Genomic DNA, 16840 nt, shown 5'->3' with positions numbered 1-16840 from the left:
GGGGCACGAGGCAAACTGTAAGCAGGCTGTATGCCAGGAGGCAGTATACAAGAGCAAAGCCACATTGTGGTCATGGCTAATGACAAAGAAATGAAAGAAGATTGAAAAATGACTCTTTGGACACTGCTCCACCTGATAGCTGTATGAAAGAAGTGGTCTGGATGAAATAACCTAAAATAATCTAAAGTGCACCATTGTTTGAAAAAATATATTGAGAGTGGTTCATCTGCGATGTCGCAGTTCTGCGCATCCCTATTCTACTTGCATTTTTCCATGTAATCATTTTGTCATCTAGAAAATTTTATAAATAATGGTGTTTATAAAATTCAAAATGTTACTCATAATTGCTAAAGAAATCAAAAGAAGAAATCAGATTAATTTTCAAAAGAAGAAGAGGTCTAGGAAAATTAATATTGTAAGCGGTCAAACAGGCTACCTAGACAGGCAGGCAACTGCATTTCATTTGTGATTTGTCACCTGCTTTCGCATTCTTGAATCTGCTTTCATGATAGAGATTGAGCTAGATTTCACGTTGAGAACTCCTTCATCTCTGTATTGCTGTGATTACGTTTTGTTCTACGTGGATGCACTCGTCTAATCATTTGGCATTTGACTTTAAATATGGTACACTTTTGTTGTGACGCTAAGGAACAGCATTAAGTAAGAAGTGACTTCATTTTCTAGAAGGTGGCATTTCTTCATCTTATTGTTAAATGAGACATATTAAGGCAGTGAAGAGATCTTTGCCATTAGTATGTGTCGTATTTATTCAGAAGATACAATATTAAATTTCTTGGCTTTGATAGATATTAAAGAAAAGAGATTCTAACGGCCTTGTCCTCCAGTCATAAGGACTTGTGTCTTGGAGCCAAGTTTGGACATCATATTTCCCTATTTAGTGCAAGTGTATGTCTGTGTGTGTCATTGCCAATAATTAACAACCTGAAGATTGAGAAGACACTACTAATTGCATGGCAATAAGCCTAGATTATGAGGAGTAAATTCAGATATAAAACTATAAACTGTGATATAAAGATGATGTTGCTGAAGGGGCTGCTGATATACAACCTTGGTGCCTGGGAAAATTGTTTTCTTTTAATAGTTTTCTTCACTTAACTCATTTCAAAATGTCCTCTTCTAACTACATATACTCTAGTCTGGTGCAGTGCAGAGGATATTTATTCGTTTGACACATTTATTCTTTTAATGGTTATTCATTTGAGAGAGTTTTACTGTGTGAATATATATTTTAGTTTGGTGCAAAGGAGATTCATCCTTTTGACAGGTTTATTCTTTTAACTTTTATTCATTTAAATAGGGCTTCAGTTTGTAAGTCGGTTAACAAAAAATCTAGAAAGAGGACACTGCTGGTTAAATAAATCCATCATGTTCACAGCTTCAAAGGAAAGCATAGAGCACTCTCTGTCTGTAACATTGCGTCTACCTAAACAGTTTGTTCATCTTTGTAACTTATCCAAAAATGTCTTAGAAAGTCAAGAGAAAATGAGTGCTAAATGCACTTTAAATATGCTCCATTAGAAATGACATGATAGATTTGTGTGTTAATTCACTAACAATTAATTATTGATCTACATGTTTTTACCGTAGAACATTCATTCTAGTGTTCACACATTTTAGATATTTTTCTGCTGAGGGCAGTTCCTGTGTTCAACGTTGTGTAATTCTGCTTCTATAGGGGAAATCCTTCTCATTTAAATTTCACCATATAAAGATTATATTTTAGTTTAGACGCATTTGTGGACATGTTCCAGTCAGTGGAATAGATAAATGCTTCCAGAAAGAAGGTTGTTGCATTTTTAGACAGTTGTCTTAGGATGGGATGAATCACCACTAAACTCTGTGTTCACTGCAGAAGGAATCTGGACTACAACCTCAGATTTCCCAAAGACTAAAGTTGAGTTAGGTGAATCCAGTTCTTACCTTGTGCTCTTCTCAGATTGCTAGATTCAAAATATATTTTAAAACAAGAATTAGGATAAAATTCCTCCATTCATTTATTTATGGATGTTAATATATCCTATGGTTGTAAATAAAACTTTGATAATATGTGTAAATACTATAAAATATAGTGTCCGAGTGATAAATATTAGAAATTAAAAGAATTTATTTGAATTACTGTACAAATATTTGGAGGATATTTCAATGTTTTGGGGAAGAAGAAAACAGTTAATTAAAAAAGTGGTAAGTAACTGAAATTAATTAAAGCTATTTCTTAATGAGATTTTCTCTTTGACTCCTCCCCTGCACTGGAACTACAAAGCAGTGATTTGATCATATGTAAATCAAGACCTTTCAGCAAAAAGTAACTATGAAAGATGTCATTTAGCATGGTGTAGGGGGTAAGTGTGAAGGAAAGAAAGAAGGAAAAAAGACAAAAAATAGAAGGCAGATGAACATAGCTTTAGGGGAGAGAGATGGAGGGGGGATCTTATCAATGTGTACAAGTACCTGAAGGGAGAGTGTCAAGGGGACGGGGACAAACTCTTTTCAGTTGTCCCGTGTGACAGGACAAGAGGCAATGGGCAGAAATTGAAGCACAGGAAGTTCTGCCTGACCATGAGGGGGAATTTCTTCCCTGTGAGAGTGACGGAGCACTGCAACAGGTTGCCCAGAGGGGTTGAGGAGTCTTCTTCTCTGGAGTCCTTCAAGGCCCACCTGGATGCAACCCTGTCTACCATGCTCTAGGTGACCCTGCTGAGCGGGGAGGTTGGACTAGATGATCTCCAGAGGTCCCTTCCAACCTTACCCATTCTGTGATTCTATGTTTCACAGATTAGAAATTTCCCATGTTGATCTCACAAGAAACAGATGCAAGGGCAAAAATTTGATGTTAGAGATTTATGTATAAGCATTTTCTTACTCTTCTCTCATCCCCAGTAATGTAAACCAGAAGCCATTTCTAATCTTTTGGGGATTTCATCAGTTACTAGAAGAAAACAGAATTGGGCTTTTGTTCTGTAAAGTTCAGAGTTCAAAAGACACTATGTAGATTAATTCTGAAGTCTTAGGTGAACTTCCTGTACCTAGTAAAAACTGTACTTTAATTGAACTCGAGACCTTAATGATCAACATGGGAAATAGAGAAGACTGTGTATGTTTATTTAAATGTATTTTTCTTTGTATAGTTCAAAGGCACAATGCTACTTGATAAATATGCTGAATAGCATGCAATAAGGTCTTAGCAGTTAATGCCTCACAGTACTGTCTACCAATGATCTATGTACTGCTGCAAGGAAGAAAAGAGAAAGTTTATATCTTAGGACATGTTTAATCAAATAAACAGTGCAGGCGTTATCTGCTCACAGTAAATAAACTCAAGACACATTAGTCATTTTAGGAGCTTCATTATAAGGTGTACTATGTAAAAGATCCAGTGCAACTTTTCTAAAGTTTTACAGAATATGATAACTCAGTGCAAACTGATAATGGTATTTATAAATTGTTTGAAGAACTCCATTAGTTGCTCACATGTGTTATGTCAGCTGTATAAGTGTGTGCATTGTTACAAAATAGTTTAAGGAAATATAGTGGTCTCAATTTTTAAAGAACTATGAATAGTTCTGCTTCCAGTATTTTGCACGAAATAGAAAGGGTTTTTTTAAGGATGGTTACTTCAAAATTTTTGAAAATTGGACTCCTGGTAAGACATACTAGAGTAAATTAAAGTAACTAAAATATTCTAAATCACTGATGACCTTTGAAATAGTAAAAAAATATCATTCGTGGTACAATTGGACCTGAACTTTGAAATACCTCAGATTCCTTCGCATTTGTGGGTTTTTTTTAATTGTCTCCTGAAAAAATACAAATGTTAGCAATACAATTCCTGTTTCATCTCTCAGATGGCTTCCACACTGAAATGATTACTAATCTGCAGAAGAAATCTTGTTTAAGTAACTTTTATTACAATATTGTTTTTCTTCTCAGCTTGTGGGTTGTTTGACTTTATCAGCTTGATTGTGGGATTCTCTGTAATGAAACCAGGAAACATCAGCAAATATTCTGTACTGCAGAGTGCTATTCTTGTTATTTCTGTTCTGCTTTAACTTTGTCTTCTGCAGCAACTTATTACTATGGGGAGAACTTCAATAACTTGGACATTCTGAATTTTTTTTTTCCTTTTTGTTCACAGTTCCAAAGACACCTCCAGCTAATGTAAGTGGCAGAAGTGGTAGGCGACATGAATTAGTAATAGCATGGGAGGTAAGGGACTTTTTGATTAAAGTACTTGTTTCATGTTTACTTCTTTGAGCATAAAGTAAGGAGTACTGTACTGGGGTTTCCCTACAGCAAATATTGGCAAGACATTAACACAAAAAACTGTTCTAAAACTGTGTTTCAAAGTTTTGAAATGTGCACATTTCCATCTGTTTTGAGTAGGGAAGGTTATGGTGAATCTACCTCATTTAGCAGCAGCTCTAGGTATGACAATTTATCACTCTTTCCTACTCCATTGACTGTTCAGTTTGATTTGACTTTCTCGGCACTTACATGAATCCTACACCAGATAAAATAGCTAGCTTTCTTTTTTTTTTTTTTTTTTTTTTTTTTTTTTTTTTTGATTGGAACAGAGTAAACATTTTATATTGTTTCACAAAAATACAAAACTAAAGACCTGTAATACACTTTTATTTGGAAAAGATATTTGTGATACAAGATGTAAAACAGACATATAACTGTGCCAATGGGCAACTGGTGGGAGGGAGAGGGGGAGAGAGCTGCTTTCTCTGCTTCATGTTTTGATCATAAATAACACAGTAGAGCAAAGAGACTTTTCAAAACTTTTAGATTCATAATAAAAAGTTTCAGATACATGTTACAAAAAAAATCCATTAAATAAAGATTTGAGGAGATTCATAAAAGAAAACATTTACCTCAGCCATCTTAAGAAGTGACTTGGTTGGTAAGAGACTTAAAAGTCTAACTATTGAGTGTGATGTATTTTGGAATATCTGAAGAGGATGTTGGCACATCTGGCTTCCTCAGCACCAGCTACCTGAGACAGCTGAGGCAAATCAGCATTGATCTGAGTTTGATTAAAGTTTACAGATTATAAGCAGCAGCATCTCTGCAGCATCTCTCCAATCAGAAGAGGGTCTGTTGAATCTCAACAAAAACAACAGGTGACTCTAACTGTATCTGATTTAGACAAGTCTAATTTCAGTCCTTAATATGATATATTAATAGGATATTAAGTATGTTTATGGTTTTCCTCAAGTGTCTGGATTGGAATAGCATTAGAGTGTGTAATATCCCTTTCCCTGACAATGGTCCAAATTTTCTTCCAAAAGAAACGAGAGATGAAAAGGAAAAATATGCATTCAGGGTGATCCATCCCGCAATAGAGATACAACAAACAGTTAAGAATTACTAATTACTGTAATATAACTTTCACTATACTTTGGCTTCTTCACCTTAATCTAATGAACACAAATTGTCAATGACACACAAGATGTCCCTCCTTTCTCCTTGTTTCTTGTTAACTTATTGACTCCATCAACACCTAGTTCTTCCTCACATTACTAACTTCAACACATTATATTGTTTTGCGTACCTCTTAAACTATGTAAAGTCATTAATCAAATTAAGATAACAAAAACATCAAGGTATTTCATCTGTGTCAATCATAAATGAAGTAGGCATGTTTATGGTGTTTCAATTGTTTGAAAGATTTCTACTATTTCTAATTATAGTCATTATCTCTCCTCCAGAAATGAGAGTTAAAGGTAAAAGACAAAGCAAAACCTAAAAAATATATAATTAGAAATAAGTGTTCAATTTTCTACTAAAGAACTAGTATTGGCACACTAAATAATACATTGTCAGTGGTACCAGCAACTTACTACAGACTACTGCGCTCACTACACTGCTGTGCTCTCTGGTAAAGTCACTGCATTTCCACGAGGCACAACCACAGTGCAAGCTAGCCTACCTCCAGCACAAGTGAATCTCTGCTTCTGCAGGATCCAAAAGTCTAAATTAGATAGGGACTAAAAATTCAACAAAGTATTTAGAAGACTGAAGAGATACTGAGATGGTATATGGATGTCTGTGAATAATTCAGAAAAAAAAAAAGACTAATTGGCATAGGCAGAATTATACTCAGACAGTTCAAACAAAACTTTAATCACCTAACCTTGATTCACAGATCATGCATTTCAGGTTTTCAGTGAAATCCAAAGGTTCTTCTATTTCTCATTTTTTTCTTTTCTTTCTGATGGTGACTATTATGAATTCATAAGCATTGTAAAGAGTAGCAAGGCTTCTCCATCCCAACTCAAAGCACTAGGATGCTAAGCCTGTCTCATTTTTGCCCCCTCTGCCTTTGAAGCCTTGAATTTTTCCGTCTTGGATGTACCGTGTACTGCTTCAGGAGCCTAGGTAGAAAACGATCTCACTTGGTGTGGTGAGATGCCTGGATAAGATACTCACTTAAGGTGCAGAGGGGGAGAGCACTCTGCATCCCCTGTGCCTTGGCTCTAACTCACATGCTCATCAGCTGCAGATCTAACAGACTCTTCAGAAGATGGTGTTGAGACACCTTTGCTGTGGCATTGGCTTCATATGCTGACAGCTGTTAAACTTAATCCAGTCCATTGACTTTTTAAGAAATGTATCCAGCAAATTAGTATGAACAATTCCATTCCTTAAGCTGGACGTATAAGGTCTGGCTGCTGCAGTGCTTAGCTTCTCAACACCTAATGACTTTGCTAATGCCTGCTTACAGCACATATGTCCCAGTTTAAGGTGTTAATTTCACAGCTTTTCTGGTATAAGCAAGACAAACGAGATTTTTTTTTTCCCTAAGATTTTCAGTTTGAGAGTTAGAATAGCTAGTTTTATTACATTATATCCTTAAGTCTCAGGATGAACTCTTATCATAAATCATTAAGTCTTGATAGCCCATATGAATACAGAAATTAGACAGGGTGGAACCTAAATCCCAATAGGGTCCCATGTTACTCACGTCATATTTTTAGAATCGAGTCCTTAACAAGATATTGCTCTATATTTTTAACAAGGCCATTGAAAGCAGCTATTCAACTAAGAGACTACTGGTTAAAGCATTAATGAATATGTGGGGAGTATGGAAGCAACATCTCTCTGAGCCCAAGAGCTTATTCACTCCTGAGGCAGTGACCTAGCCATGAGGATTAGCTGAAGAAATGCTCTCCTAGATTCCTCTTCAGAAACAATTCTCCCTCTGTGTTACCAAGCATGATAAATAAAATCCTATAACATGACTGGAGAGCATCCTCCAGACACAGTCACCCAGCTTATATTTAGTCACTGAGTGACTGCTTTGTTAATGAGTAAGATCACATCTGATTATTATTTGAACTTTCTGTTTTAGCCAGTGTCAGAAGAGTTTCAGAATGGAGAAGGATTTGGGTATATTGTGGCTTTCAGACCCAATGGAACACGAGGTTGGAAAGAAAAAATGGTGACATCTTCAGATGCCTCAAAGTTCATCTATAGAGATGAAAGTGTGCCACCTCTGACTCCTTTTGAGGTGAAAGTTGGTGTCTACAATAACAAAGGAGATGGTCCATTCAGCCCTATTGTGGTCATCTGCTCAGCAGAAGGAGGTCAGTTCTGCACATAGCAAAATTTGCTTGTATATTATATTTCTATATAACTATTTTTACATAATATGTCCTATTAAAACATGCAATTTCAGTCATAGATTTCAAATTCTTTGCAGAAGTAGTAAGTATCATCAATGCTCTTTTGCAGAGAAGGAGGCGAACTCACTTGCCAAAGCTTGCCCAGAAAGCATCAAAAATTTAGAAAGAGAAATCAAGCCATATCAGTCCTAACAAAAAAAGTCTCTTGTAAAGGAGCTTCATGCCTAATATGAAGTCTATAACCTTAACCATAAGCTGAGCTGGTCAAAAAATGAGCAAAGGACAGCTGATGTTTTCTACTGTGTGATTCTATTGTGTGTTGTATTGTGTGCGTATAAAAAGTTCATGCTATTTTTTTTTATGAGTTAACCTGACAACAAGCCAAAGATTATATAAATTCATTTATGAATGTTTATTTTCTAGTTAATGAATACCAAAAGTCCACAGTCCACAAAAATGCAAAATGCAATTTTGTTCTTATTTATTTTTTCTATTATTTTCTTTTTTATTTTATTAGCACAGAAAGTTATGTATTTGCGTTGATGGCCAAAAATTCAATTCAGGTTATACGAGTAGTTCAGAAACACAGATACAAAATATTTCTAGAAAATTGCTATGAACTCAAGCTGATACAACTCCTGACTGCATTTTCTGAGAAAAGGCTAATTTATACTAGTAAAAGAAGCTGTCCTGTTGACAGGACCCACTGTATGGAAATTTCCACACACACACAAAGGTAGAAAAATATTATCCCCTGAAATATTTTGAGCAGCTATATTGTTGGAAGCCATATTCTGTATGGAGGAATTTTTATAGCATTATTACAAAAGTATAGTATGAAAATGACAATATTCCTTGTGAAGCTGGAAAACTTTAAATGTTATTCTGTATTAGCAATGTGTAATTTTGGAACATTAGTGAACAGATTACTTACATCTTCCCAATAATTTTAGGAGAAATGCAGTTTCTGCTAAAAGCAGTTCCAGTGATCTCTTTATGTTACACTGTTTGGATCAACATTATCAAATATTCATATCACTATAAAAATAATTGTATTTTAAAATGTAGAAATTGCCCAGTACAACTTGGACATTTTTACCATTTCCATTTGACTTCCCTGTTCTTTAATACACAAAACTGTGATACTGAAGGTGATGTTTTTACAATTTAACAATTTTATTCTCCCATTAGAATGCTCAATAAAAACAAGAGAACGGAGGCAAAACCCTTAAAAGATAATAAATGTATTTCTTATTTGTAATTATTTTTTTCTTGGAATTGCAAATCTATCCTAGCAAAAGCTGAACACTGAATTCTAATAAGTAGTATTCTGATTGTTTTGGGGGTAAAACTGGAAATGGAATAATCAGTAATATATAAATCCATTTTCTAACATTCTTTTTAAAATATTAATTTTACAAATAGTCTGAATAGAATTATTAAAATGAACTTTCTTCCTATGCTTATAGAGAATACTTCTAGAAACCAACTTTTCTGATTAAAATTCACTTACTTGAAAGTGCCTACCCATTATAGCTTTGCTAATTCCATTTCTACATCTGTCTATATATTAGACATTCCTTTAGTAAGTGCAATTCAGTGTGGCTAAATATGTTCTTAGACTTATATCTGAGGGAAAAAAGTATGATAAACTGTGACAATACACTGCAAAATTAACTTATAAAAATCTTTTCTCAAGAGTAACCGAAGATGCTACACTAAAAATTTAAAGGAACAATGAAACAGTTTATTACGGCTAAATTCAGGGCAGTGTGGAGACTGAGGACAAAGATGTTTCATGGTTTTGAAAGAGGCGTGAACTTGCACTCTTTAAGAGCAAGACAGCTGAAGGCACATTTTCTCAAGGATTTCTATTGAAAAGTTGATCTTAAATAAAGATTGACTGTACAGTATGTTATGATCTAGGGCTGATCCAGCAAACCTTTACCTTTATTTGCTTTTCACTGCAAGTCCTGCAAATCCTGCTCTGCCAAAACCTAGAATAAAGGCCTCAGGTAAAATTATTAAAAATTAAGGAAACTTTAAGTCGCATGCAAAAATGATTTCCTATAAGACTAGTGGAGTAACCAGAAGAGGAAAAAGCAGATGTAACTCCATGGAAAAGACTAATACAACAGAAAAGTTTGAGGAACTGAGAGACCGTAGGAAATAAAGCAAGCAGATCAAGGAGCTTTAGTGAAGAAAGAGATGACAGGAGAGCCAGGACCAGTTCTGAAGGGGGAAGGAGCACGATGTACAGAAGATGCAGAAGATGTACAATTATCCACCAAAAGAAAATAAAACAGAAGGATATAGTAGACATATTCCAACAACAAGAAAAAGTAAGCCTGGAAGTAGATTAAAACCTAAAAGGAGAAAGAAACAGGCTTCTGAGAGGGGGGAACCCAAGTGGTTTCAAGATGAGTTAGGTCTTTTATAGAGGCATTTTTAACAGGATTGCCACAACGGGGGACACAGAATATGCCTGTTAGTTTCAGTAGGTACCTGTCTTCGCCTTTAGGCACGTGAAGAAATTACCTTCACAGAAATGAAAGTTTTATAATTTTGATAAAGCGTGTAAATACTATGAAAATTTTCTGGATATGAAAAAGAGAGCCCTGAGCAGCACAAGTAAAGCCTGAAGACTGAGTCTTGTTTCATATGGATTTGAACTAACTTATTCAACCCGCGAAGAACCGAAATTCTTGGTTACCTGAAGGGAGAAGGGCCACACAGCAACCTTCAGCACTTTGTTCCTTCATAGTTTTAAGGAGTTATGCATTAGGCTAGCTAGTGAGTGATGTGATATTACACGGGACAGTGGAGGTTGAAATATTTTCCTGGTTAGGTCCAGCTCCCCTAGCTTTTCATCCTGAGCTCTTATTTAAATAAAGGAGAAAGAATATGCAATTATGCACATCTAAATACAGCTTCCATGTATCACATTAAAATCTTACATTCATAAAATGGAGTTCTGTGGATCATTTCATAGCTAAAGCTGAGCTCCTTGGAGTTTAGGTGAACCTGAAAATTAATAAATTGGTATATTTGCTGTAAATGATGGTGGATTATTTCCTGCTTTTACCAGCTGATCCATCTGGATTAGATCCTGTAAAAGTTCAGCTACAGCTGTCTTTATTGAATTTTTAAAGAACAAAATCATAACCTTGATATGAAAGAGTTTATTAAGCCTTTCTTTGATTAATACCACTAGCCCCTATGGGAAGTCGACTGTGTAATCAATATTACAGGCACATCCCCTCCTTGTGTTATGCGGATAGCTCCAGCTGCCGTGTCACTTTTTACAAAGGTATCATTTATATTTATGAAGACTGCAACACTGCTCAGTACTTTTAATCGAACGGAGCCTGAATTCTGTCAGTCGTACGTCCAGTTTCTAATCACTCACCAAGGTGAGGGAGCTGTTTGTGGGTAATCAAAGCCTTTATGGGAATAAAGTAGCTCCTTTTCCCATATAGCACTCCATTATGTAATACCACCAGGTTATTCCAATAGAGAGCCGCAGGAAGGAGTATACGGCGAGAGAGCACAAGAGAGCGAGACATCGCTGGAAGAGACTTCAGAAGCCTGCCTGACTAATAAGGGCACGTTTGCATGCACCTTCAGGGAGGCCACTTGCCCAGACGTCATACCCAGGACGTGGAGCATCTTCCTGAAATATTGTGGTAGAAAAATGCTACTTAAGCGGGCTGTGCTACTGGACATCAGCTAATTACCTGCTGCCTCAGCCAAGTCCCTGGGCCTCTTTTGTTTAGCCAAATAGACATGGCCAAAGAACCTAAATCTTCTCATAAAAGGAGAACTTTGTTTATACAGCTCCCATCTTAGATAGAAATAGAAGTTCTGCCATTTTTATGAGACCATCTGTTTTTTCTTTGTTTTTTGATAGTCCTTCTTTGTTTTTTATAGTCTTCTGCAAAGATACTGGTGAGACAGAAAGTGAAAATAGAAAAGACTTAAGCAAAGCCCAAGGGCCATCCAGGAAATGGCCAATCATCTCTTTTTTTTTTTTTTTTTTTTGGTGTTTAGGAAATCATTTTTTATAATCCTTCTGTCAAGGTGTGTTTCCTTTCCCAAAGACATCTTTTTATCCCTCTAGACAAGATTCTGGAGGCTACCTTATCCTATAGGCAGTCATGGCATTCCACATCTAGTGGGGTCCCCAAATGAGGGACGTGCCAACAAGTCCATGTCCGAGGGGCTGCGTTGAGCGTAATCTCACTTGGTTTTCCTTAGAGATGAAAGCAGTTTACTGAAGTATCTGAATCAGTTTCCCAGATCTGGAAGATAGTTTCTGTAAATATTTCCAGCAAGGGAGAAAATGATATCACTTTCTTTACCTTTAGAATGACAATAGGTAATCACACAAGAGGGAATCCTCCTTCTGGTTTCCTTACTGTGAGATCCCCTTTGTGGATTTTTCTATGGAAAGGAATTATCTCAGTCATTGCTCCTTGCTGAAGTCTGAACATATTAACTATGGGGAACTGCAAATGCCTAATAAAGCTGAGGTTCTTAGGTTCAAATGAGAGCTCAGATTTTGAGTTAGGGAAGTGTGTAAAAAAAATTGTTTCTTGATTCAAAATTGGAAGTGAATTAAGTGATTGGACAAGAGAACCTGATGGAGGTACTTTCCATTGGAGAGTTAAAGCATCATTTGATGAACATGGAGATGCTAGGCTTGCTTTTACGTTAGATGACGTGAATATCTTTAAGGATGAGTATCTGAGGAAAAACAGGTAAGTTTAGGGCAGTAAATTCAGTACTGAGAATGCAACAAAAGCTAATAACTAGCGCTACTTTCTCTTATCTGCCTGTATCGAAATTCAGGATTACCTCTCTGAATGCCAGACCAATGCAATTAGTGTAATCCCTTGTTCTGCTATATTGTAGCCATCCCTTATTGAACATTTCCTTAACGTGAGATTTCGGCACATGAAAAAGACTGTTTTGTGGACATTGTACGCAGCCTTCTGAGAACTTATTATCCTGTATCTTTAAGTTGATCAGGGAATATTAAAAAGATCATTAAAGATTTTTTTTCCTTCAGGAAAGATGCCAATAGATTTAAGATAATGCCAAGATATTAACAAAGGAATATGATCATAATACCAGCAACCATTATGGAAAAACCTAATGAACCTGTCAAACTTATCATCAGTTCTTGACACACAGAATAAAGCATGACATTGTACTGAGCCATAGACTAGAAATTATATGGTCCTCATCCTATCTGAATCAATAAAAAATGCCATTTCATCTCCATAAACTTTCAGAGGCATAATGTACCTTATTCCTAAAAATATCATTTCTGTTCTTTTGCTGAATACTTACGTTCTTAGTGTCTAATATCAGTGAAATTACAGTGAATAATTGCTGGATATGTAAGAAATGCATTTGTTTCACATTTTAAAAAAAAGCCAACTATTTCTAGTCCATTTGTTGAAAACAATTTATTTTAAAACATATCAGAAAATATTCTTTGTTTTGTTCTGAGCAATATATAAATGACCTCTAGTGAATGCTATGAAAAGGAAATGATTTCTACATTTATAGAAAGTGTAAAGGCTGCCAACTAACATTTTGTGTACATCAGAAATTATTTATCCCACTGCAATCTTTTCTGACAACAAGGTAATTGCTTCAATAATACAAAAAAATAGAAAATAGCTTTTGCTGCACAAATCTTAGTAGTACATAAAATGGAAAGCAGGGTCTACCTATTGAACAGAAAATCATATTATGAGGAATATATTTCTTTGTTACCTGAAAAGACTCATATATATTCGATACTTGTTAGTAATACACATCATGGGTGACTACCATTTTGCATCACATCAGAGATGCTTCTTTTCTTTAGAAGTAAACAAAAAAGAAGATCAAAAAGAGCAACAAACATTGAAAATTCAACAGGATGAAAAGGATGAAAAATATCTATAAGCCATGTCAGAAAAGAAATATAGGGCCCTAGTGCCAGAACAATCCCTGCAGTATGATCAGAGAGGTGGGTAGTTAATGAGTCGAGACTGTTACATAAGGAAATTCCCCTAAAAAAAAATTCTTTTTTGAAAAGCTCTTTGATGTATCTCCCTATATGATAAGAGTCAGGACCTCTGCCTGCCATTCAGGAGCAGATCAACACATTAGAAATGTAATGAGGAACATTAGCCCACGGAAGAAACTGCAGGGTCTGCTGCTGCAGCGGTATGTGAATTCACTTATTTGTTGAGCAAATAAACTAAACCAGGACGGGCGTGAAATGCTGCTGCTGTGTGCCTTGTTGATGAGCAAGCCTCATCCCTGTGTCACGAGTTCCTTGAACAAATTTGCACCAATATTTAGGTAATAAAGCAGAAGATATTTCCTTAACTTCTACCTTGGTATGATGTCTGAAAATTTTGGGGCACTCTTCCCTCCCAAGGCACTAAATGGCCATACAGATTTGGGATATGTAATGGGTCTGTAGCCTGTCCTGGCGCTCTGTATGTGTGCTCATCCAGGCAAATTCCCAAACCCTGGAACAAGCTGGACCCAGACATGAGGGCAGGGAGAGATCCCTTGCACCTGCCTACCTTCCTGCATATGCCTATCTGCTCTGGAAGATCAGGAGACCAGGACTGCAAAATGCACTATAAAGAGCATCATGATGGAAGCATAGATGTAGGGCTACTGTTAACAACACAGCTAGAGGTACATATTATAGGTGTTAATCTCTTCTCTTGAACAGTATGCATCTCAGGCCTAAAAAGGTAAATGCTTCAACAGCAGAGGGAAGATTGGATGTCCCAGATACTGGTACCTATTGCTTCAAGGTTTGTTTATTGATGACATAACAACATATAATCCTCAAAAATTCTTTTACTTGACATTTCACTACAACTCTGGGTATCACTTCTTGTTTGGCATAATCTTATTTGGTATAAAACTAACTGGGCATGCTAGCTAGGTACTAAGCTGACAAAATGGCACTAAAAAGCCAGGAAGAGAATGAATGCTCCCTTTACTTCTGAAGTTAAGGTGATTCAGGGGTATGAAAGCAGGGGGGACAGGGAGGATCATTTACAAGTATTAAAGATTTTCAAAAACAAATCAGGAGGGACATAGACAAGGGATTCTGTCATAGTTTGGTGGGCCTGTTGTCAGTGATAAGATATTGATGTAGCATGGCACAAACAAAGAAATACAATAATAATCTTTTCATCTTGTTCAGTTTTTTGTGTTCCCCATAAGCGTCATATTATCATGTGAGTATTAAGGTAGAATAAAGGAAATAAATGACAGTTTCAGATGGAGTGTTTTTTATAAATACAAGTTGTTACAGTGGAGGTTTATTGTTTCAATTTTTCTTAATATAGAACCCAGCGCTGCTCCCATCGATGTCAAAGCCACGAGTTTGTCTGTATCAGAGATTCTTGTTGCGTGGAAACATATTAAAGAAAGTCTAGGAAGACCACAGGGATTTGAGGTATGAACACAGAATATCATAATGAGAAATCTTGTTACTTTTGCTAACGTTGCATTCTGCTAACATGCAGCGTAGTGAAGCTTGAATAGAAATTACGCACATTTTACTATACACACAGCTAGCTGCAGAACGATGGTCACAGCTGTAGCACTGACACATCTTCTTCTACATATTCGTACTTTAAAATCATTCAACACTAGTTCTTATAATGTCTCTGTGACACTTCAAAAAGAGCTGAAAGAACTGCATGCCTCTTTCGCAGGCTGGGGAAGATTAAGTATTGACTGCTTCCAGCTCTAAGCGACCAGTTCAAACTTGTTATTTACTGAGAGCTATCAGCACACCTAGACAGAACAGCCTCTGCCATCTGTGCTGTCATCCAGCAGTGGCCTGGGGACATCTGCTGGGCAGATCATAAAAGTCACATGTGAGAAGGGGAAGCGGCAGGGCACCTCAGCTAGCAAAGCCCTGCTTAAAGACAGACCTGGCCATGGACCTTCCCATGCTTTGGATCCAGTCGTCGTCTTGCATTCAGTTTGCAATCCACACTGCCAGGAGCAGATCGGATCTGGGACTAAACTTGTCCTCAGGCCGCAGTAACACATCCTGACCTTGTGGTTCAGCCTGCCCTCACTCTCAGATATTTCAATTTTCTGTCAGTAGAGAGGCTGATTTTGGGGTGCAGGTTGTGTGACCTCCTTTAATCCTTTAGACTGGAAAAACTCTTTCCTGTTTATCTGTAATAACTATGAAAAGAAGGTAAACAAGTAGATTTGATGCAGATACTGGTGTTATGGCCAAATATGATAAATCCAACACTAAATTATACTGAAGTGATTATTAACATTATTAATATCAAAAACCAAGTGTCTAGGCTTTCCCCCAGAAAATATTCTAGTATAGGTTACTACTACTGAACATAGCTTTCTAAACTCAACTTCTACACAGTGTTTACTTTTATTTTAGAACTTGAGGAAAACTGTATTCACTTTCAGAAAGTCCTAAAAGAACTATTATCAAGGAAAAATATTTTTATACCCTTCATATTCTCTTGTTATTAATGTTTGGTGAAAGCGTAATAGAGCCAATATTGACTAAGTAATGTGGATCTTTTCTCATCTCTAGCTTATGTCCATATTTAAATGATATTCCTGATTCAAGAATTCTGTAGAATATTAATTGCAGGGCTATATTAGTACTTCCAGCACATGTTGGTTATTTTTTATACTTTGAAAAAAGATATATGATGCTCAGACTATGATGCTCAATATAGCCCTTATGTCACTAGAATAGCTGATTATCTGTTTAACTTGATTTACTTGGTGTGGATCAGGTCGAGACACAAGTAACTACCTCAGGTGAAAGATTTTTAAACAAAACATGTTCCCCTGATTTTGCCACTAAGGACTTACCTCTTGCACCTTCTTCATTCTCTGAGTTTCCTTCCTGTAAGTCATGATCCAGAAGCTTAGATACTTCATTACTTTCTGTCACCAAAGAAAATCCTAGCTGGACAAAACATGGTTTTTTTTAAACACAGAGAAAGGAGTTTTTCAATTGTTTAGGTAAATTTACATAAATAAAACGTTAACTCTTAATAAATTCAGGTTATTTTTTTAATCTTTTTTTTTAATTGAATGGCCATAGAATCACACTTAAGTTCAGCATTTCCTTAGATATCCTACAACTATTATATTTGTCATCC

At 36.2% G+C, this 16840-nt stretch overlaps 1 protein-coding gene across 1 annotated transcript in view; it reads left to right on the top strand.

Moving 5' to 3' along the window:
- Positions 1-16840, top strand: part of CNTN5 (contactin 5) — a 660492-nt gene that overhangs the window by 626451 nt on the left and 17201 nt on the right. Inside the window, exons 20-22 of the mRNA XM_062567302.1 lie at positions 4154-4224; positions 7376-7610; positions 15026-15135. Coding sequence (XP_062423286.1) covers positions 4154-4224; positions 7376-7610; positions 15026-15135 — 416 coding nt within the window. The remainder of the gene's footprint in view (positions 1-4153; positions 4225-7375; positions 7611-15025; positions 15136-16840) is intronic.

This window comes from Rhea pennata, chromosome 1 (assembly GCF_028389875.1).
Source record: "Rhea pennata isolate bPtePen1 chromosome 1, bPtePen1.pri, whole genome shotgun sequence".
In the NCBI taxonomy this organism is placed as follows: Eukaryota; Metazoa; Chordata; class Aves; order Rheiformes; family Rheidae; genus Rhea; species Rhea pennata.
The sequence above is the reverse complement of the archived record's forward strand: the minus strand, read 5'-3'. Positions and strand labels throughout refer to the sequence as shown.